Source organism: Serinus canaria, chromosome 6 (genome assembly GCF_022539315.1).
Source record: "Serinus canaria isolate serCan28SL12 chromosome 6, serCan2020, whole genome shotgun sequence".
Taxonomy (NCBI): domain Eukaryota; kingdom Metazoa; phylum Chordata; class Aves; order Passeriformes; family Fringillidae; genus Serinus; species Serinus canaria.
Window position 1 is genome coordinate 32302255 of NC_066320.1, and position 17539 is coordinate 32319793.

Genomic DNA, 17539 nt, shown 5'->3' on the forward strand with positions numbered 1-17539 from the left:
TTTCATTATTTCAAGCCATGAGGACAGGATGGATCCAGCCATGACCCAAGACTTAGGGATCCTTAATGAGCAAATTAAAATTTCACTCACAGGAATGAAAGGCTTTTGATAAATCTAAAAAAACCCCATATGGACCCTGATGAAATCCTGAAGCCCATGAGAGTTTTCCTCCCACCTCTGGAGGTGGTTGGCTGCCAGGGGTGGAGATGAGCACCATGCTGGAAGAGGCCACAGAAAGGCTCTCCAGGACACCAAAGTTATTTCACCTGTTCATTTTTAGTGCCTTTACTCTAAAATAGTTGGTTTCTTATCTTAATCTGCATCATTCATTTGCAAAGGCTGAAATGGAGCCTCCCTGCAGTGCTGCCACCAGAACCCCCCAGGAAAACGTGCCCAGCACTCCCTGACAGGCTTTGACATTAGAAAAGATCAAGAATGACTTTGCAGGAAGGAATTGTCAGGGTAAAATTTTCAACATTTTGCACATCTGTGGCAGGCACAAAGGGCTCTGTGATTCCCATGACAACTGTGGCAATGCAGCTGTGGGCACCAGATCACTACAGGGATTCAGCCTTCCAAGCCCACACCAGTTCCTTCCAGTGCTCCTGGGCACACAACACATGCTCAAAAAGGAGTTTTCATGTGACCTGAAGGATTTGCCCTTGAAGGTATGTCCCCATTTTCAAGGCAGGAATTTGGAATTCATTAACACCAATTAAATCTGGACACTGAGTGCTTCATTCTCCATGCACTGCTCTGCAGATTTATCCCTGCAGGTTGAAAAGTTTGGGGTTTGTTTTTCCTTTCTTTCCCTTTTTTTTTTTTTTTTTTTTTTGATGAAACAGCCAAGATAAAGGGAAATGTCCTGATATGATTTGTTCTCGTGGGTCATGGCAATAGCAGCACTGCAGGAGAAAAATGTCCCTCTCAGAGCTCTATTTCCTATGGATATTACAGCAACAAGACAAAAGGCAGCTGAGCTCTCTCATCCCAGCAGCCAGGCCAGGAAAAGTGGATACATCTCATGGCAGAAACCCCTGCTTGTCCTTAAAGTATCTGCTATAAATAATCACACCAGGAGTAAAATGTGCTTTCATTTGAGAAGTCACCTCTCTCCTTGTCAGCTTCACTTACAGCAAAGTCATGCTGTCAATCTGGGAGTTCTCCTTGAGAGTACACCAGCAAAGCCAATTATTTTCCCTCCTAACAGCACATCTACTGAAATGGGAAAGACTAAACTAAATAAAAAGCAATTATCCTTTTTCTTGCCCCATAGTTCTGTGTGCTAATTGGTAACAGTGACCCACTCCTGCAAAGGACTGGGAAAAATTAAATGGATTTCAACCAACGCTACTAATTCTTCCACACAGATCTTATTTATCACAAAAATTAAATATATCTGCCAGGCATGGAAATTATTAACAAAAAAAGAAGGCCAAATGCACTGCAGACGTGGGGCTGTTTGGAGTGAAGGGAAAGACTGACATAAATCTATTCTGTAATCTCGTGGCTGTTTCCTACTAAAGGAAGGACCAGAATGCAATGTGCTAAATTACTGGGGCAGAGGGATATGTTGCTTAAGGTTTTTTTTTAAAAAAAACAAAAAAAAAAAGCAGTTGCACTGCTGGCACAACAGACCTAGCTCTGTCACAAGTAATTTATTACATCAGTATATCAACTTTATTAAAAAAAGAAAAAGACAACAAAGAAGTCTGTCTTTGTGCCGAGCTCAGCTCAGGCTGGTTTGGGAACATAAACAGCTTCAGAGTTTAATTAGAAACTGTTTACATCTGAAAGATAATTTCATTTTCCTCAAATTGTAACAGAGGTAATTCCAGATAGTTCTGCTGACTCTAGAGTTTAATGGCTCTAAGCTGCCAGACAGAAAAATGCAAAGTGAGGTCTGAACAGCTGAAAACCGACTGAGAGGGGTCAGGGAATTCTGTGCTAACTGCTAATGGTTTGATTATCTAACATTTAACAGCTCTGCAGCTCCAAGATGCTGCAAGACGTCTACAAGAAAAAAAGAGAACCACTCAGCAGGCTGAAGTGTCCTTTCCCACACTCTGTTTCTGATTTCTTTCCCATTTCACTCTGACCTTTTGTATTTTTTTAAGCTTTATTTATTTATTTGTTTTTTTTTTTTTTTAATCTGGAGAAGTGCTGGAAAAAGTGCTTTTCCCTTTAAGTTGATGCTATTTCCATGGCATACCTGGCTGTGTGCTGGAAATCTCTGGAGGGTGTGTATTTTCACATCTGGAGACTCCGGTTCAGCCTTTGACTGACCAAAATGAGGGTGACCTCATGTTCTGCTTCCTTGAGATCATTTTTCAAAAAGGAGGAAAGTGATTGAAACTAGTACTTAATAGAACAAATGGTACAAGTGATTAGTACTTTCCCAACTTGTCCTTTAGAGGTTGCCACTACATTTTATTTATTTAACTACATGTTTATAAAGTAGTTAAATAAATATTTTTTCCTGTGCCAGTTCAAAAATCAAACAAAAGCAGATGACAAAATAAAAGGCTCCTCAGAACACCCTTGAAGACCCAAACCCACTGAGCCCAGCAGCTCTCCAGGAGCCCTCCAAGATGCAAATATTCACTTGTGCAGTGTAAAATCAGCATTGCTGCCACTGGCCTGCTTTTGATGTGCAGCCCTAAAGCTCATTAATGGTAATGAGGGATCCACAGGGAAGCAGAGACCTCCAGCACCATCCAAGGACAGGACCCCAATTCTGGGGTGCTGCTCCCCCAGACACTGCCCGGGGGAGGAGTGAAGGAGCTGCTGACTCCCCTCAGCCTGAGCCATCCCTGCTGCTCCTCCAGCCCAGTCCAGCAGGAGAGCTGCACTCCTGGGCAGCCAGGCAGATCCCTGGGCAATCCTCATTCATGTACATCCTGCTGCCTCCACAAACCTTGCTTTTCATTTGGGTGGTTCCCATCACCTGGATTTTCACATCTCTCCCAGAAATGCTGCTCCAGCTCACCAGAGGTCAAAGCAAACTGCAGCACAGGAGCAGATCAGGTTGGGGTTTAGGTGCAGGGGCCAGTTTCTCTTCCCAAACCTATAATTCCACCAGAAATAACAGATGGCTTTGGACAGAGACCCTGGACACAGATACAATTCACACACCTGTGACCTAACACTTAATTAAGGAATAGTCACTAATCCAGTTTGTGACACCTCAGTGGCTCTGGGTGATGCCTCAGGTTTGGCTATTCCATGTTTCACATTCTGTGCTGCTTTAGTGTGTGGGTCTGGGTTCATATTATGGGATGGTGAGCTCTGCACAGAGCAGGAAGACAAAACAATTCCTGCTCCAGCTGGGCACCAAGGACAAATGAGCCCAATCCCAGCCCAGGAGCACAAACCCCGTGGGCTGGAGAGAGAAAAACAAGCAGGGTGGGAGTGCCTGGGCTAAAGCTGGGCTGGGACAATGAACTGCAAGGTGGGAATGGAGCAGAGCTGATCCCAGGGAGAGACCCCGTGCCCGGCCGGGCATTTTGGGGCCATTTTGGGTCATCTTGGGTGCAGCCCTGGCTGGGCTCTGCTGCTGCCCAAGGTGGATCCATGGAGGAGATCCTTGGAGTCAATCCTGGCTTTATTCTTTAGCTCTGTCCAGCCTCTGCTCTAGGGCAGCCTGCACAGGGCATCACAGGGAACATTCCAGATGCATCCTTGGAGCCCAGGAGATTGGGAAGAGGGAATTCTGCTGCTGGACTCCTGCAATTACAGCTGCACCTGAATGCCCAAACTGCTGCCAGCCCTGCCCTTGCACTGAGCAGAAGCTCCAGAAAAATCTTCAAAGTCTGAGCCCTTACACCAGGAAATCAGCAAGACCTTGCAGAGTATGGAACAAGCAGGAGGAGAAAACAAAGAAAAGCTATTTTAGATGTCCCTGATAATGTATTTGCTACCACAGCAGCTGTCAATAGAGGGGAGCCAATAAAACCAGCTTTTCCCTGCCAGCAGAAATGGGTGTTTACTTATTAAAAAAGCACAGATTAAAGTGTGATACACCCCTCCACTGAAGCTAACACACAAAAGCAAAGCATCACATGAACTCCTCCTCACTTGCAGCAGAGCTGCCTTCAAGGATAACTTCTCCCAGATCCCACAGCACAGGAATTGGCCTCTGAATAGCAGAATGTTTCCTGAGCTCATCCAGGGATGCCTGGACCACTTCTACAGCAGATCCATGGCCCAGCTCATCCCCAGGGAGGCAAACAGGAATGTTCACATTTGCTGCATCTCCTGTGCAACTCTTGGTGTCACTTTGAGCTCCTCACAGACAGCTGGTACTACTGCTCAGGAAAAAGTCACTCTGTTTCCACTTAAATATTTTATCTCACCTTAATTACTGCTGATGTACTCAGTGCTCAGTGCAGAATATCTAATTGCTCCTGGAGGGAATTAAAACCCAGTAAGTGCTCAGGCTCCTTTTCAGTGGTACCTGGAAGAAGCCCACCTGATGCTCCTTCCCATGGTTAAGTTCTCCCCATTTCTCCTCAGCAGTGCTTAATTGCAGTAATTAGTTTAATTTGGGACTGTCACTCAGCTGAGTCTTAACAGATCCCCTTTGCTCTCACTCTCATTGACAAATAAGCAGCTTCCCATCGTCTCCCTGCTTTAATTCTAACATAAAGGTTTGAATTTTACTTAAAACTTTACTGATAACAGCAGGGGGTTTTTTGGGACTGGTTAGAAAAATGTCTTCTCTGAATTAAAACAAACTATGGGTTCAGGAAATGAACCCATATTTTTCTGTGTATGATTTCTACTCTGTGTTCTTTCTGGGTTCCTCCCTCAGACCCTCCCTCCAAAAACTCAATAATTAAACTGGAATTGTGTACTGAAAGGCAATTACTCAAAATTAGCTGTTCTTGTTTTTTCCTGTGAGGCACCATTCCATAAAAATCCTCTAAAATAATCATCTATAGCTGAGAGGTTACACTCATCTCATTTCTCCTTTTTTTTTTTTTTTCAATCATGGTCATCACTACACAAACCAGGAATTTCCACCAGCAGAGTCACAGCCCAAACCCCACTTCCCTCTAACACTTACAGTCATATTTATCTGAGTAAATTCAATTTAAAATCTGAGAGAGAAACAGAGTGACTTTAAATCCTAGCTGTGAAAATTGGAAATGGGAACACGAGATTCAGGATAACAACAGGGGGGAAAAGGCAGGCAGAGGGGCTCAGTTAATTCTTGACTTTTCAAAAGAAACATCACCCAGAAGGAACAGGACAAAGAGGAGTTGTTGTGAGGGGAAGTGTCCTAAAGAAGCTGCTTCCTCTTTCCTGTGCCTGGCCCAGACCTTCCTGTGTGTCATCAAGGGGTGGAAATCAGAATATGCCTTGGAACTCTTGGAAAAGAGGAAAGCCAGGTCTGCTGGGGGTCTAGCTTAAAATAAAAGTTTCCCAAGAGATGTTCTTTCATTCAGAAGTTTGTTAAGCAGGTATCAATTGCCATGCTCTCTCACACATCAGATTGTCCACTTCTTGAATATTTACACTCCTTACAAGTCCTGAAACCATGGCCCATCCAGAATTTATATTTTCCTGAGTATTTTAAATTATTTTGCAGTTATTTAATCTTTTCTCCATCATGGGCTTTGAGGAGAACCTTGCAGATCAATGTGAGGTGCTCCATCTCATAATAAATGTACAGAGAAAGCAATGGGGTCTAGGGCAGTAGGACAGACCTGAGAAAATCTCCACCATTCCCATGCCCAGATGCAAAGGGGATTGGAGGGGAACACCCCAAAGCAGCCCCTTCCCCATTTTCCACCAGCCTGTGTCTGTGGGAAAGCAAAGAGAGATGGAACAAGTGGCTCTGTCCTTGGAATCATTTCCATCAGCCCTGGCTGGGATGATCCAACAACAAGAAATGAACCTGGAAACAGAAAATGCTTCCACCAGGGGCCAGTGAAAGTGGATTTGGCATCCCAAAAGGAAAAGGGTATTTGGTTATTACAGGTACTGGGCATCCCAGAGGGAAAAGGGTATTTGGTTATTGAAGGTATTTGGGCATCCCAGAGGGAAAAACCAACTGTAGGATCAGCATCTGGATGGGCTTGGTGAAACTGCCCCTCCTGGGAGGATTCCTGCTCTCATTAACCTCCCCCAGGAAGAGGAAAGGGAAAGGCATCAAGGAGCACTCCCTGTGAGAGGGAGAGAAGAGCAAATTTCCCTGCAGACAAATTCCCTGTGTGGATCACCAGTGTGGAGCTAAAAGAGCACAGCACTCAAGGACACAGGGAAGTGGGAGAGGGCAAGTTCAACCTTGAGTTTTCAGGAAGGGAGAACACCAACTATCAACATTTTGCTTTCCTTAAGGCTGGCAAAAATATCTCTAAACATCTCTGAAGTCAGTATTTCAACTTCTCAGTGGGAGCTCACCCAGCTTCAAACCCCATGGAAGGCCCTGTGCTCAATTTTGGTGAAGAAGGACATGTGAAAATTGCATTTCCAAAATTATTAAATAAACAAGCACTGCTGACTGGCAGCATTCTGCTCTGCAGTGCTAAATTCTGCTCACATTTGCCAGGGTATAAATCCAGCCCAATGCCTTGGGCTGCACCACAACAACTCCTGGGTATTTATCTGCCTGGCAGGAGGAATATTTTCACTCCTAAGAGGTGACACTTTAGGGAGATATTTGGAAAAAAGTGGAATACTGAAGTGGCCTCCCTGGCTCAGCCCTGTCCCTTAGTTTCCAGATAATAAGATCTCAGCAAAAAAATTCACAAATCTCTCTTAATATTCCTTCTTTGGCACTTGCAACTGTCCATGTACAAGTCAATTAAAAAACTGGAGGAATATCATTGCAACAGATGGATAAAAAAGAGGACAATGTGTATTAAATATTCCTTTGATATGATTAGTATCAATATTATCTATATTTAAATATTAACAGTCTGTTTTACTAAATACTGATTTTACTACTAAATATTCCTTATTGATAGTATTTTCATAGGAACCACCCCCATTTGTACAGAAGGATTTATGTGATTTTCATAGCAGATATTTGAATCTCTCAAAGTCCTTTACTGACACAAATTTGAGGGGTTTTGTGCTTGATTCCATGTTAGAAAAAATACACCTTGCTAAAGTAGTAGGTGTTTAGACATTTGTAGCTCACACACAACTGGGGCTCATCTTGCTGGTATCTTTTAAGAATAAAAACTATAGGAAGCTGATTAAAGGATAGATCCAACAGAGTTTAAATTCCACCCTGATCCCTGGAGGTTTTTTCCCACCAAGACAAAATTTCCAAGACCTCTTCAAAGACTGAAACAGAAGAACAGAAAGAAATTACAATAATTGATGAAATCCCTTTTAAGTCAACAGCCTTAAAACATTCCCTTTTGTGCATGACCACACCAATGACTCCAAAATGAAATTCACAGAGGCCTTTGTGCCATAACTTGGGTATTTCCTATTTTTTTTAGACATCAGATAAGGACTTCTCAGTGCTTTGTGCACTAACTTCAGCTAGATTTTTCTTTATTCCACTCATTAAATCTTCCTTAAACCAATTAGAAAAGCACAGAGGCAGTGCAGTGAGTGCACTGAGAGTAGGCTGTCTCTCTAAATGGACATGGGATTCTCTTAGTTTTGATTTTTTTGCTATTTCCAGAGTGCATTTGAGATAAGGAACCTTCATTTGGCCTTCCCTTAACAGACAAGCACTTCCAGAGAAGAAAACTTTTCAGTGTTCCTTCAATAATGGTGCCCAGGGGAATATTGCTATTGGTGAGAAACGTTGGGTAATTAAATATTCAAAGTGTTAATTTGAAATGGGTGAGATGCAGCTTGGCTCAAGGCATGAAGTGTTCTCCAGGAGTATTTGTCACAGATTGACAGCAAGGTGTGGAGATAAAGCCTAAGGCTATAAACCCAAAGCTGAAGTTTCCATTTCTGAATCAATAATCAGTGCAAACAATCAGCCTGCTCAGGGCTGTGAGGCCACAGCTCCTCCTCAGGCACCAGCTGAATGCAGAGTTTGTTTGGTGAAAACCCAAAGAGGGGAATGTGAAAATCCTCCAAACCTCTGAGGTGCTGGGGGTGGGCAGAGCCTTCAACCTGGAAGGTTCTGCAGGAACCCCGAGCTGAGCTGCTTGGGATGAGGAATGGGATTTCCAACTGCTCATGTCCTGAGCAGCCCTGAGTGGGCACAGCCTTGCTCTGACCCTGCTCTGAGCCAGCCCAAGCCCAGTGTCTGGACTGGCACATCCAGCACCCAGGACAGGGTCAGACACACCCCAAGGACTCCAGTGGGAAGGAGGAATGAACAAGGAGCTATTTAATGTCCCTCTCACCAGATGAGCTCAGAAAGTGCCCAGAAATCTCTGTCCTGAGAGATGTTTATTGCAATAAACAGCTGGGTGCAGGACCAGTAACTCAGCTGAGCTGGCAGAAGAGGGAATGTTGGCTTGAGGAGCTCAGAGCCCAGCCCTGCTCAGCTCAGCTCAGCTCAGCTCAGCTCAGAGCCCAGCCCTGCCCAGCTCAGCTCAGCTCAGAGCCCAGCCCTGCCCTCTGCTCACCACAGCTCAGCTCAGAGCCCTCTCCCACTTCACTCTGTCCCCACAGTGTGACAGAGCCCTGACCTGTGCAGGATGAATTCCAGGGGGATGATTACCACCCATTGTCTCAGAAGAGCTGAGTTATTTTTCTTTCCCAGACTGCAGAAATCCCTCTCATTCTCCTCCACTCTCACAACTCTTTTGTTTGTCTCTCAGCTTGCTGTGCTTGGCCCTTGGCCACAGCCCTGATTTCTGATGGAGGGTGACAGCTTTGCCTTTGAAGGAATTCCAAGGCTGCTGTTGGGCTGACCAGCAGGGAACAGCCCTGCCCAACCCTCCCTGGCCTCTCCCACATTGCTCCCCTTCTTTCCCAGAAACCTGCAGTCTTGGAAAAGGCAGAGGCAGAGCTGATCACAGTTCCCAGAAGAGGTTTTTAAGCAACAGATGAACTTTGGGCACACAGAGAGAACACTGGACAGCTGGAAGGGACATCAGAGAGCATCCAGAGCATCCTCTTGTCCTAAGGCACATCCAGCTGTACCTACACTGCTGGCAGATATTTGCCTCACTGGTTCTTACTGGATTCCAGTCACAGGCAGTTTAATTGGCAAATCCTTCAATTTAATCCTTTCAGTCCTAGTCTGAATATGGACATGGAGAACTCATTCCTGATATCCTTCAGTTTCAACAGGAATTTAAAATACATCCCTGATAGCAGTGACAGCTCACTCTGCCCAAAAATTTGTGTCTACAAAACCCTCTTGTGCTTGGCACAGTGCCTTTGCCAGCAGCAGAGCCCCCCCTCATTCTGACAGGGAATCAGGGAATTTCCTGAGCTGGGAGGGACCCACCAGGATCACTGAGTGCAGCTCCTGGCCCTGCACCCCCAGAAGTGACTGCAGGTTCACTGGGTTTTTATTTCCCACATTTCTAATCTCTCTTCTTGGAAGATCTCCCTCTGGACACAGAACAGCCTTCATCCCACCTTGCAGATTTCATTTTCCTCACCAGCTAAAAGTGCTCCCCACTTGCAACAAAACTTTGTGCAAAACTAAAAACCTGCTCTGCACGAGACAAAGAGTTTGCAGAGAGTCTAAGAGTGCATTTCCTGCATTACTGAATTTCCTACCCACTCATCTCAGTCTTGCCTCATTTCCTATTGTGACTGATGCTCAGCTGGCAAGATGAGAGGTGAAATTCTGATTTAACACTTGCAATGCAGTTTGTTTGGCTGAGGATTTTTTTTAAATTACCCAGTTTCTTACAGCATTTTTGTCTCTCCCATTGTTCACCTGGAAATAGAAAGGTGCAGTAGTACATGTGCTCTGATAACGTTTAATTTTTTCAGCTCGAGGAGGAGAACTGCAACAAGATTTAACAGGTGTTGAAAAACCTTTCATACCTTTTGTATCTTTTTTTTTGTACCTTTCAGCATTCCTGAGGCACAAAATGAAGCTGTCCTGCTTGTGCAGCTTGCCAGTGTGAGCCTGGCACTTACCCAGTGGAGGGGTTCATGATGCAGCCCCCTTTTTCAGTGGATGCCCTGCAGTTGCAGCCCCTCTCCAGTGTGTCGTGGTTCATCCCAAAATTGTGCCCCAGCTCGTGAGCCAGTGTCACTGCTGCACCCAGAGGGTTTTCTGAGTGATCCTTCAAAACAAAAACCCACAGGAGAACCAGTCAGTTCAGCACACAAACCCAACCCAAGCACACATTCCCCCTCTAAGGTCCCACTGCCTGTCCTTTGAAATGTTTTATAAGTCTGGCAGCTGAGGTTACTCTGCTGTTAAATAAACTCAATTTTAAATTCATCCTTGCACAGGGCAGAGTGGGAATTTCAGGACAGCCTTTCTGGCCACCCAGTCTCCCCATCAGACATTTGAAACCATTGAGCAGCTGTGAACATCTCTTTCCTGGGGCTTAAAATTCTGCTGTTCAAGAAATCCCCCAAACCCCCAAGTGCCAGCAGTGGCAGAGAGAGGTCACCAGACACGGAGTGTTGGAAAGGGCAATAATTTATGGGAGAGGATGAGTGTGGGGAGGGACAAGTGAGAAATCCTTCATGTCAGGAGGCAAATTAAAAATGCAGCAAGAGATTTCACTCAGTGCATTTAATTTGCTTCAGACTGTTTCTTTAATATCAGAATGTCTTTTAAGAAAAACCAAGAACCTTTAAAAATTCCCTTTTTAAAATGAAAGGCCAAAGCAAGCCCAAATCCTCCATGGCCCCTTATTAACCTATAAATACTCTAAATGTTGAAAGTGTCAGTTTGAAATTTTAACACTAATCCATGTTTAAATGCTGATTTTTAGACAATCATTTCTGAGAAATTCACTGCATGATTTGATTAGAGGCTGCTGATCAGAATGATGTTTTGACTTAACCACAAGGAAGAGACCTTTCCACACTGATCATTTTCCTTGAGGGAAAAAAAATCCACTACACTTGTAAGAAAGCTTTCCCTGGAGGCATAAACATGTAATATAAATGCATGATCCACTATTTATCAGTCAGTAAATGGAATTACTGTGTACAGCTGCCTGCTCTAGAAGCTTGCATGAATATATTCACTTTAAATAACTCTTTCAGCATCATCTAAGCCAAACTCCAGACTAAAAAGAAATGAAGGTAAAACTGTCTAAAACATTATCTATGTACTAATGGAGGCCTTAATACATGACTTGGGGTAGATTTAAGAGTTGCTTCTTTCATCTGTCTGGGCTAATATTTTTAGTAAATCATTTCTCAAGCAGCAAACAAAATTAAGAAGAGTCATTCTGAACAAGTCAAAATGCTCCTTCTGTAACTGGAATCAACTCAAAAGAATTTTATCTGTTCCCAAAATATCTCCTTAAAAAAAAAAGAAAATTCCTGAATTTTAAAATCTTGATATAAAAATCTTGTGACAGGCAGTTTGTCCTGCACAACACCTACATAATGAGATATCTTATCTAGATCCTGGTCTGATACAGATGGGTTTATCTTTGTGCACACAGTAATTGATGGAATACTTAGAGAATTCAGTGTAATTGAACCTGATGCCATAAAAAGGGCACAACCTCTCGCTCAAATGGAAAATGATGTAGGGCTGAAGAGTAAGAAACCAGCAAAATAATTCCATATAATTTACCACTGACTCACTGGATGATGCCTTGAAATCCAGGCTATCTGGTCAAGCAGAAACTCCTCACTGAGCTACAGACACACAGCAAACTGAGCTCAGACTTCCTTTATTTTTCCAGTATCTCCTCCACTTACTGAGCAGTGATTATATTTCTCTGAATACTCTGAAGCTGTCAACTAAAGCTAAAACCAAGGATTCACACAGTCCACTCCAGAAGTGGAGCAATAAATGATGTGAAATGTAATTTGGGACTTGAAAAGGCAAACAATTATTGCAGCCCATGCGGTTCTCATTACTTGCTCAGATCCACTTGGAATGCAATTTTATCAGCTTCTAGAGAGGGTTTTTAGAAGGAGGAATGTGATGCCTCAGCAAAAGAGGTCATTTGAAGACAGCATAGATGAAGATTATCAAAACAAACAGTGACATGTTCCATTTGATACTGAGACCGTTTAAGAATCACAAGGACTAAAGAAATGAATAGCAATGTGACTTTGATTTATTCCACCAGGGTCCTTCAAAGTTAACTTGAGCAGTAAAAGTCATTACCAAACACATTTCACAACCACTGAATAAGCAACCATCTACTGTTAAGGCCTTATAAGCTGTTGCACAAAACATGCAGCTGCTTTCAGCTGAATTCTGCTTCACTCCACTGGGATTTCAATCAAATCCTAATCATTAAATGATTAAATAGCTGTCACCCACAGCTCCACCAGGCAAATGCCCTGCTCCTGGTATTTTCAGTGTGTTCACTCGGTTCATGGAGTCACAGAATGGATTGAATTGGATTGGACCTCAAAAATCATCCAGTCCCAGCCCACCTTCCACTGCCCCAGGGTGCTCCAAGCCCTCTCCAGCCTGGCCTGGGGCACTCCAGGGATCCAGGGGCAGCCCCAGCTGCTCTGGGCACCTGTGCCAGGGCCTGCCACACTCACAGGGAACAATTTTCTCCTAATATCCCATCTAAATCTCTCCTCTGTAAGTTTTAAACCCTTCTTCCTCTCCCTATCACAATCTGCCCAGATAAAAAGTCACTTTCCTCTTCTCTCAGAAAAATTTTACTTTTAAATCCATGAATTCAGTGGGCAACCTTTGGAAACGGAAGAATGAAGACTGAATCACGTCAAAGACTTGCTTTAATGTCAACTTCTCTTTGGTTTTTCTGTGACACTACAGAAACTTCACAGGAAAATGAAATGATAAAGGTCTTGTTAAAGCTTCTCACACTCACATGGCTGCTCTCCCTGCTTTGAGTTCCTCTGAAAATTAATGGGACACAGGGTGTCACCCACTGAGAGAGCTCAGCCCTATAGAAAAGAGACAGGCAGGCTCCCAGGGAGGCATGACAGAGGAATTTAGATCATAAAGTAGAGCTGACTAACTGCAAAAAGAACCAGGAAAATCACATCAGACAAGAGTCACTCCAGATTCTGTATTCAAATGTCATTTCTGACGCAGTCTCTCATTGTCTTTTCTTCCAGAACAGGTTTGAAAGTGTGGGAGCTTTTGGTGTTGAGTGCTGGGGGTGGGATGGGTGAGAAATTGGCTGAATTATGAGGTTGGCCAAATGTTCATTTGTGCAGTGTTGAGACACCTGAGCCCCCAACCTTCCCAGGCTGAGAGTGATCCATTCTTTCAGAGAATCACTGAATCTTTTAGGTTGGAAAAGACCTTTAAGATCATGGAGTCCAACCACTTCCCAGCACTGCCAAGGCCACCAGTGCCCCATGTCCCCAAGTGCCACCTCCACAGGGCTTTTAAATCCCTCCAGGGATGGGGACTCCACTTCTTCCCTGGGCAGCTGTGCCAGGGTACAGGTTCCAGTAAATATAAATATATTTTGTCTGTGCCTGAATCTGCTTTTGCTAACTCAGGGCATGGTTGGGCAGCTGCACTTTTGGGTTTTGGGATGAGTGTTTGCTTCATTTGGATTTGGCTCCTTTTTGAGGATTTGTTTAAAGAGATGGAGAACGTTTCTGGTTATTCTATGCAAATTTCAAGTTAATTTGCACCTCAAAAGCTTAAATTCACTGAGTCTCTGGGTAACATCCTGCTCCCCTTCACCACAGAAGCTTCAGCCTGGCCCAGGACTCTTCCACAGAGCCTGGGTTTCTCCTGGACAGATAAATCAGTCCCCTCTCTATGAGACTGCTCTAAAGAAATGCTGATTTTTGTTTTCTTGTTACTGGAATGAACTATTAGTAATTATTTCTCTTTAAAATGACAGCTTCCAGAGCAAAGAGAACTGACTTGGCTGTAAATTACACTGTGGAGTGTTTTAAATCTCATGCTAAAAATTAAAAGGACAAAAAGTCATCATTAAGGGCATCTCTGACTGCAGATAAAGCCAAAGCAGTGACTGCAGGGCTGAGTCAAATGGCTCAAGTGGGGCTCTCTGCCCCATCTGTGCCTTCACCAAGACCTGGGGGTGCACTGGGACACTCCTACAGCTCTTTCTTCCTTTTTTTCCTCCTTTTCCTTTCGTACCTCTCCCCCAGGTACCCAGTGAATAATTGTTACAGACAGCAATTACAGACTCAGCTTCTCAAGCTATCAAAATCCTGAAACCTTTGTCTTTTCCACAACTTTGACACAACTTTTCCCCAAATGATGTGATTTGATTGTTCCAGTTTAAAGCTTCTTCCCTCCGTCTTAGCACAAAGCACTGCAAAATTGAAATTTAAAAAATGAAAAAATCAGAAAGAAAGTACATCAGAACTCCTTGAGAGATTGAACAAGATGTTTGCTCGTGTGTTCACCATGTCTTGCATCTAACAACAACAATAATGCCCTGGGAGAGACTCAGCTGGAATAAATGCTGCCATTGTTTGTTCTCTCTGTCTGGCAATGCAATAAAACCACTGCTGCAAAGATGGAAAATAAGGCCTAACGCAGGAAACTCTATAAATACAGAATAAAATCAATATAATAAAAGATTCAGGATAGACTGCTGCTGCCTGTAACACAAGTATACCCAAGTGTATAACAAATACATCTTCTGGTTCTCTTCCTTCACAGCACCTCAGCACCTGGTTCAATAACAATTAGAAGAATAAACTCCTTGCAAAGAGGCCCTGCTATATTTTAATGCAATATTTTGTTTTTTTTCACTATGGAAACTATCATTTACAAGCAATCTGAACAACAGAGGGATGGAAAATGGGACAAATGGGGCTGGTTCAGGAGGCAGGACTGCAGGAGCTGGCGTGGTGTCACCCCAGCTGGGCCAGTGTGAGTGGCTGAGTGCTTGCCCCACTTACCATGACGACCCCTCCAGACTGCTCTGCTGTGCACATGCTCATGATGGGAGCCATGCCAATGGTGGTCCCCTGGAAGTACACCCCGCTGCAGGAGGGGGAGAGGAGACACAGAGCCACCAGTCAGTGCCAGGATACCTCCCTGTCCTTCCCAGCTCTGGATTTCTGCCAGTCTCAAACAAAGGGCCCCTTTCTGCCCCTCACATTTGCAGGTCTAAAGCAATGGAAAGCCCAGATGGGCTGTGCTGCCTCAGCTGAACTGAACCACAGTGCCCCAGCTCTTGGAACATCCATTGGAGCAGCCCCACTGGGTCACCCCACTGGATCACCCCCAAATGGATCACCCCCATTGAGTCATCCCCAATGGGTCACCCCCCATAGATCAACCCCAATGGAGCACCCTCAGTGGATCATCCCCATTGGATCACCCCCAGTGGATCATCCCAAATGAATCATCCCCAATGGGTCACCCTCACTGGATCACCTTCACTGGATCATCCCCATTGGATCACCCCCAGTGGATCACCCCCACTGGTCACCCTCATTGGATCACCCCCACTGATCACCCTCATTGGATCACCCCCAATGGATCTTCCCACTGGAGCACCTCCAATGGATCACCCTCACTGGATCACCCCCAATGAATCATCCTCACTGGATCACCCTCATTGGATCATCCCCAATGGATCACCCCCAAATGGATCACCCCCACTGGATCTTGCCCTTGGATCACCCCCATTGGATCACCCTCCTCAGTTTTCACTGCTGCCACAGGACCCTTCTTCCCCTCCTGTGTTTCTGAGGCTGGCAACAGGAACACAAGCACAGAGATGATGGCTCTGACTCAAAGCAGGGTTATTGTGATGCAGGGGGAAGTTTATGTGCTACTTGTGATGATGCACAGCCTTGAGTGTGATAATTTCAAACAAAGTATTATTATACATGGAGAGCAATCAAATATCTCAGGGGGGACAGTTTGGAAAGGCTCAATTTATTCTTATTCAGGTAAAGTAAGAAGTAAATAACTCCTTTTAATTACTGAGACATCAGTTGTGTGTATCTGCTCAGTATAAAGAATAGTCCATTGATCAAAATAATACCTTTTCAACAAAGAAATGTTCCACTTCCCTTTTTTTTAAGAGTGCTTTTACTTTTACAGAACCAAAGACTGGTTTGGGTTGACAGGGACCTTTACTCAATTCCTTTATTCCAAGAAAAAGCAGCAGGGTAAAATTTGTTTATAGTTTAATTTTTAAATCATGAATGCAAATGAACTGTATCAATTAGACAGCATTTTAAAACATACTGAAGTCTTTTCATTAAGAAATAGGCTTCACTTTAGGGTCAGAGCAGGACTGCCTTTTCCAATGACAATTCAGACTGGGGCCAGTTTAAACTGGCTGTAAATTCACACCCTGAGCATGCAGCAGCTGATTACAACCTCCTGCTCTACATGAGTTACAGACAGGCTCAGGACAGGCTTTGGGCACCAGGGCTGGGAAAGGAAACTCACCTGGAGCTCCTGCAGAGTGATTTTGGGTTTGATGCTTGCAGAGGGCAAAGGCAAACCCTCAGGAGCACAGATGTTCCTTCCAACAGCTTAGCAGTTAGGGAAGGACTCAGCACAGCTATCCTGAAATCCCCCAAATCCCCCAAATCCTGGTGGGTATCAGATCCAGAGCCAAGCCTACCTGATCAGCTGGGCATTGTCGTGGGCTTTGCGAGGTAGGAGTTTGAGCTTCCTCCAGTCCAGGAACTCATGCAGGCTGGTGAAAGGGTCCTGGGAGATGGAGCACTTGTCCATGTCATTCCACACCTCCACTCCCACCAGGGCCACTCGGATGTTCAGTGGTCTGTAGAACTAAGGAGAAGAGAAAAGTAGGAAATGTGTGTCTAAAAACAATTTCAGACTAGAATATTTCAACAAAAACCTAATAATGAAAACCTTTCTTGTAGAGGTTAAAACAGTTTCTTCTTCAGGGCAAAGCACCTGACAGGACTCAGACAAATTATTTCCAAGACTCCCAGAAAACAGTTCTGGCCCAACTCAGCACCCATCAGGCATTCAAAGAGATCCAGGGATTTCCTCTTCTCCCTGAATTCCCTGCCCATGTCCTTCAGCTCTGAAGAACTCCAGGCCATGGCAGATGAGTCTCCCAGGGCTGCCCCACCCTGGACTGCACAGATCCCATTCCAGAGGCAGAGGAACTGTGCCGTGCTATGGCTGTGGATCACAGTAAGAGCTGAAAACCAGCCAGGCTCATCAGGCCTTGCAGAGAGCAGACAAACCCAGTGATTTTATCGACTCCCCCACCAGCAAATGCCACTTTGCCTCAAGGGGGGAGCCAGAGCAACATCAGCAGAGCCACAACATCAGTTCCAATGTGAGAGTAATGTGAGGAAGGAGTCAGGGATTGATCAAGTCCAGATTTGCCTGACAGGCTGACAAAACACCCAGTAGATCTTTGTCTTGTTCCTATGCATTCCAGTCATTTGCAGAACACCAGAGTTTGCTGAGCATAAATTAAGCATGAAACAAAAAATACATTACAATATGCAAAATCAATTTTGAGCAGGTAACATATAAACACCTGTCCTCTGGCAATAAGTCAGCAAGACAATT

The 17539-nt window shown here is 44.4% G+C and overlaps 1 protein-coding gene across 1 annotated transcript in view; it reads right to left on the reverse strand.

Annotated features, from left to right (window-relative positions):
• The window catches only part of ADAM12 (ADAM metallopeptidase domain 12), a 184814-nt gene that overhangs the window by 40177 nt on the left and 127098 nt on the right, over window positions 1-17539 (reverse strand). Inside the window, exons 9-11 of the mRNA XM_018910520.3 lie at window positions 16608-16777; window positions 14920-15004; window positions 10033-10181 (exon numbers count right to left, since the gene is read on the reverse strand). Of these exons, the coding sequence (XP_018766065.3) occupies window positions 10033-10181; window positions 14920-15004; window positions 16608-16777 (404 nt within the window). The remainder of the gene's footprint in view (window positions 1-10032; window positions 10182-14919; window positions 15005-16607; window positions 16778-17539) is intronic.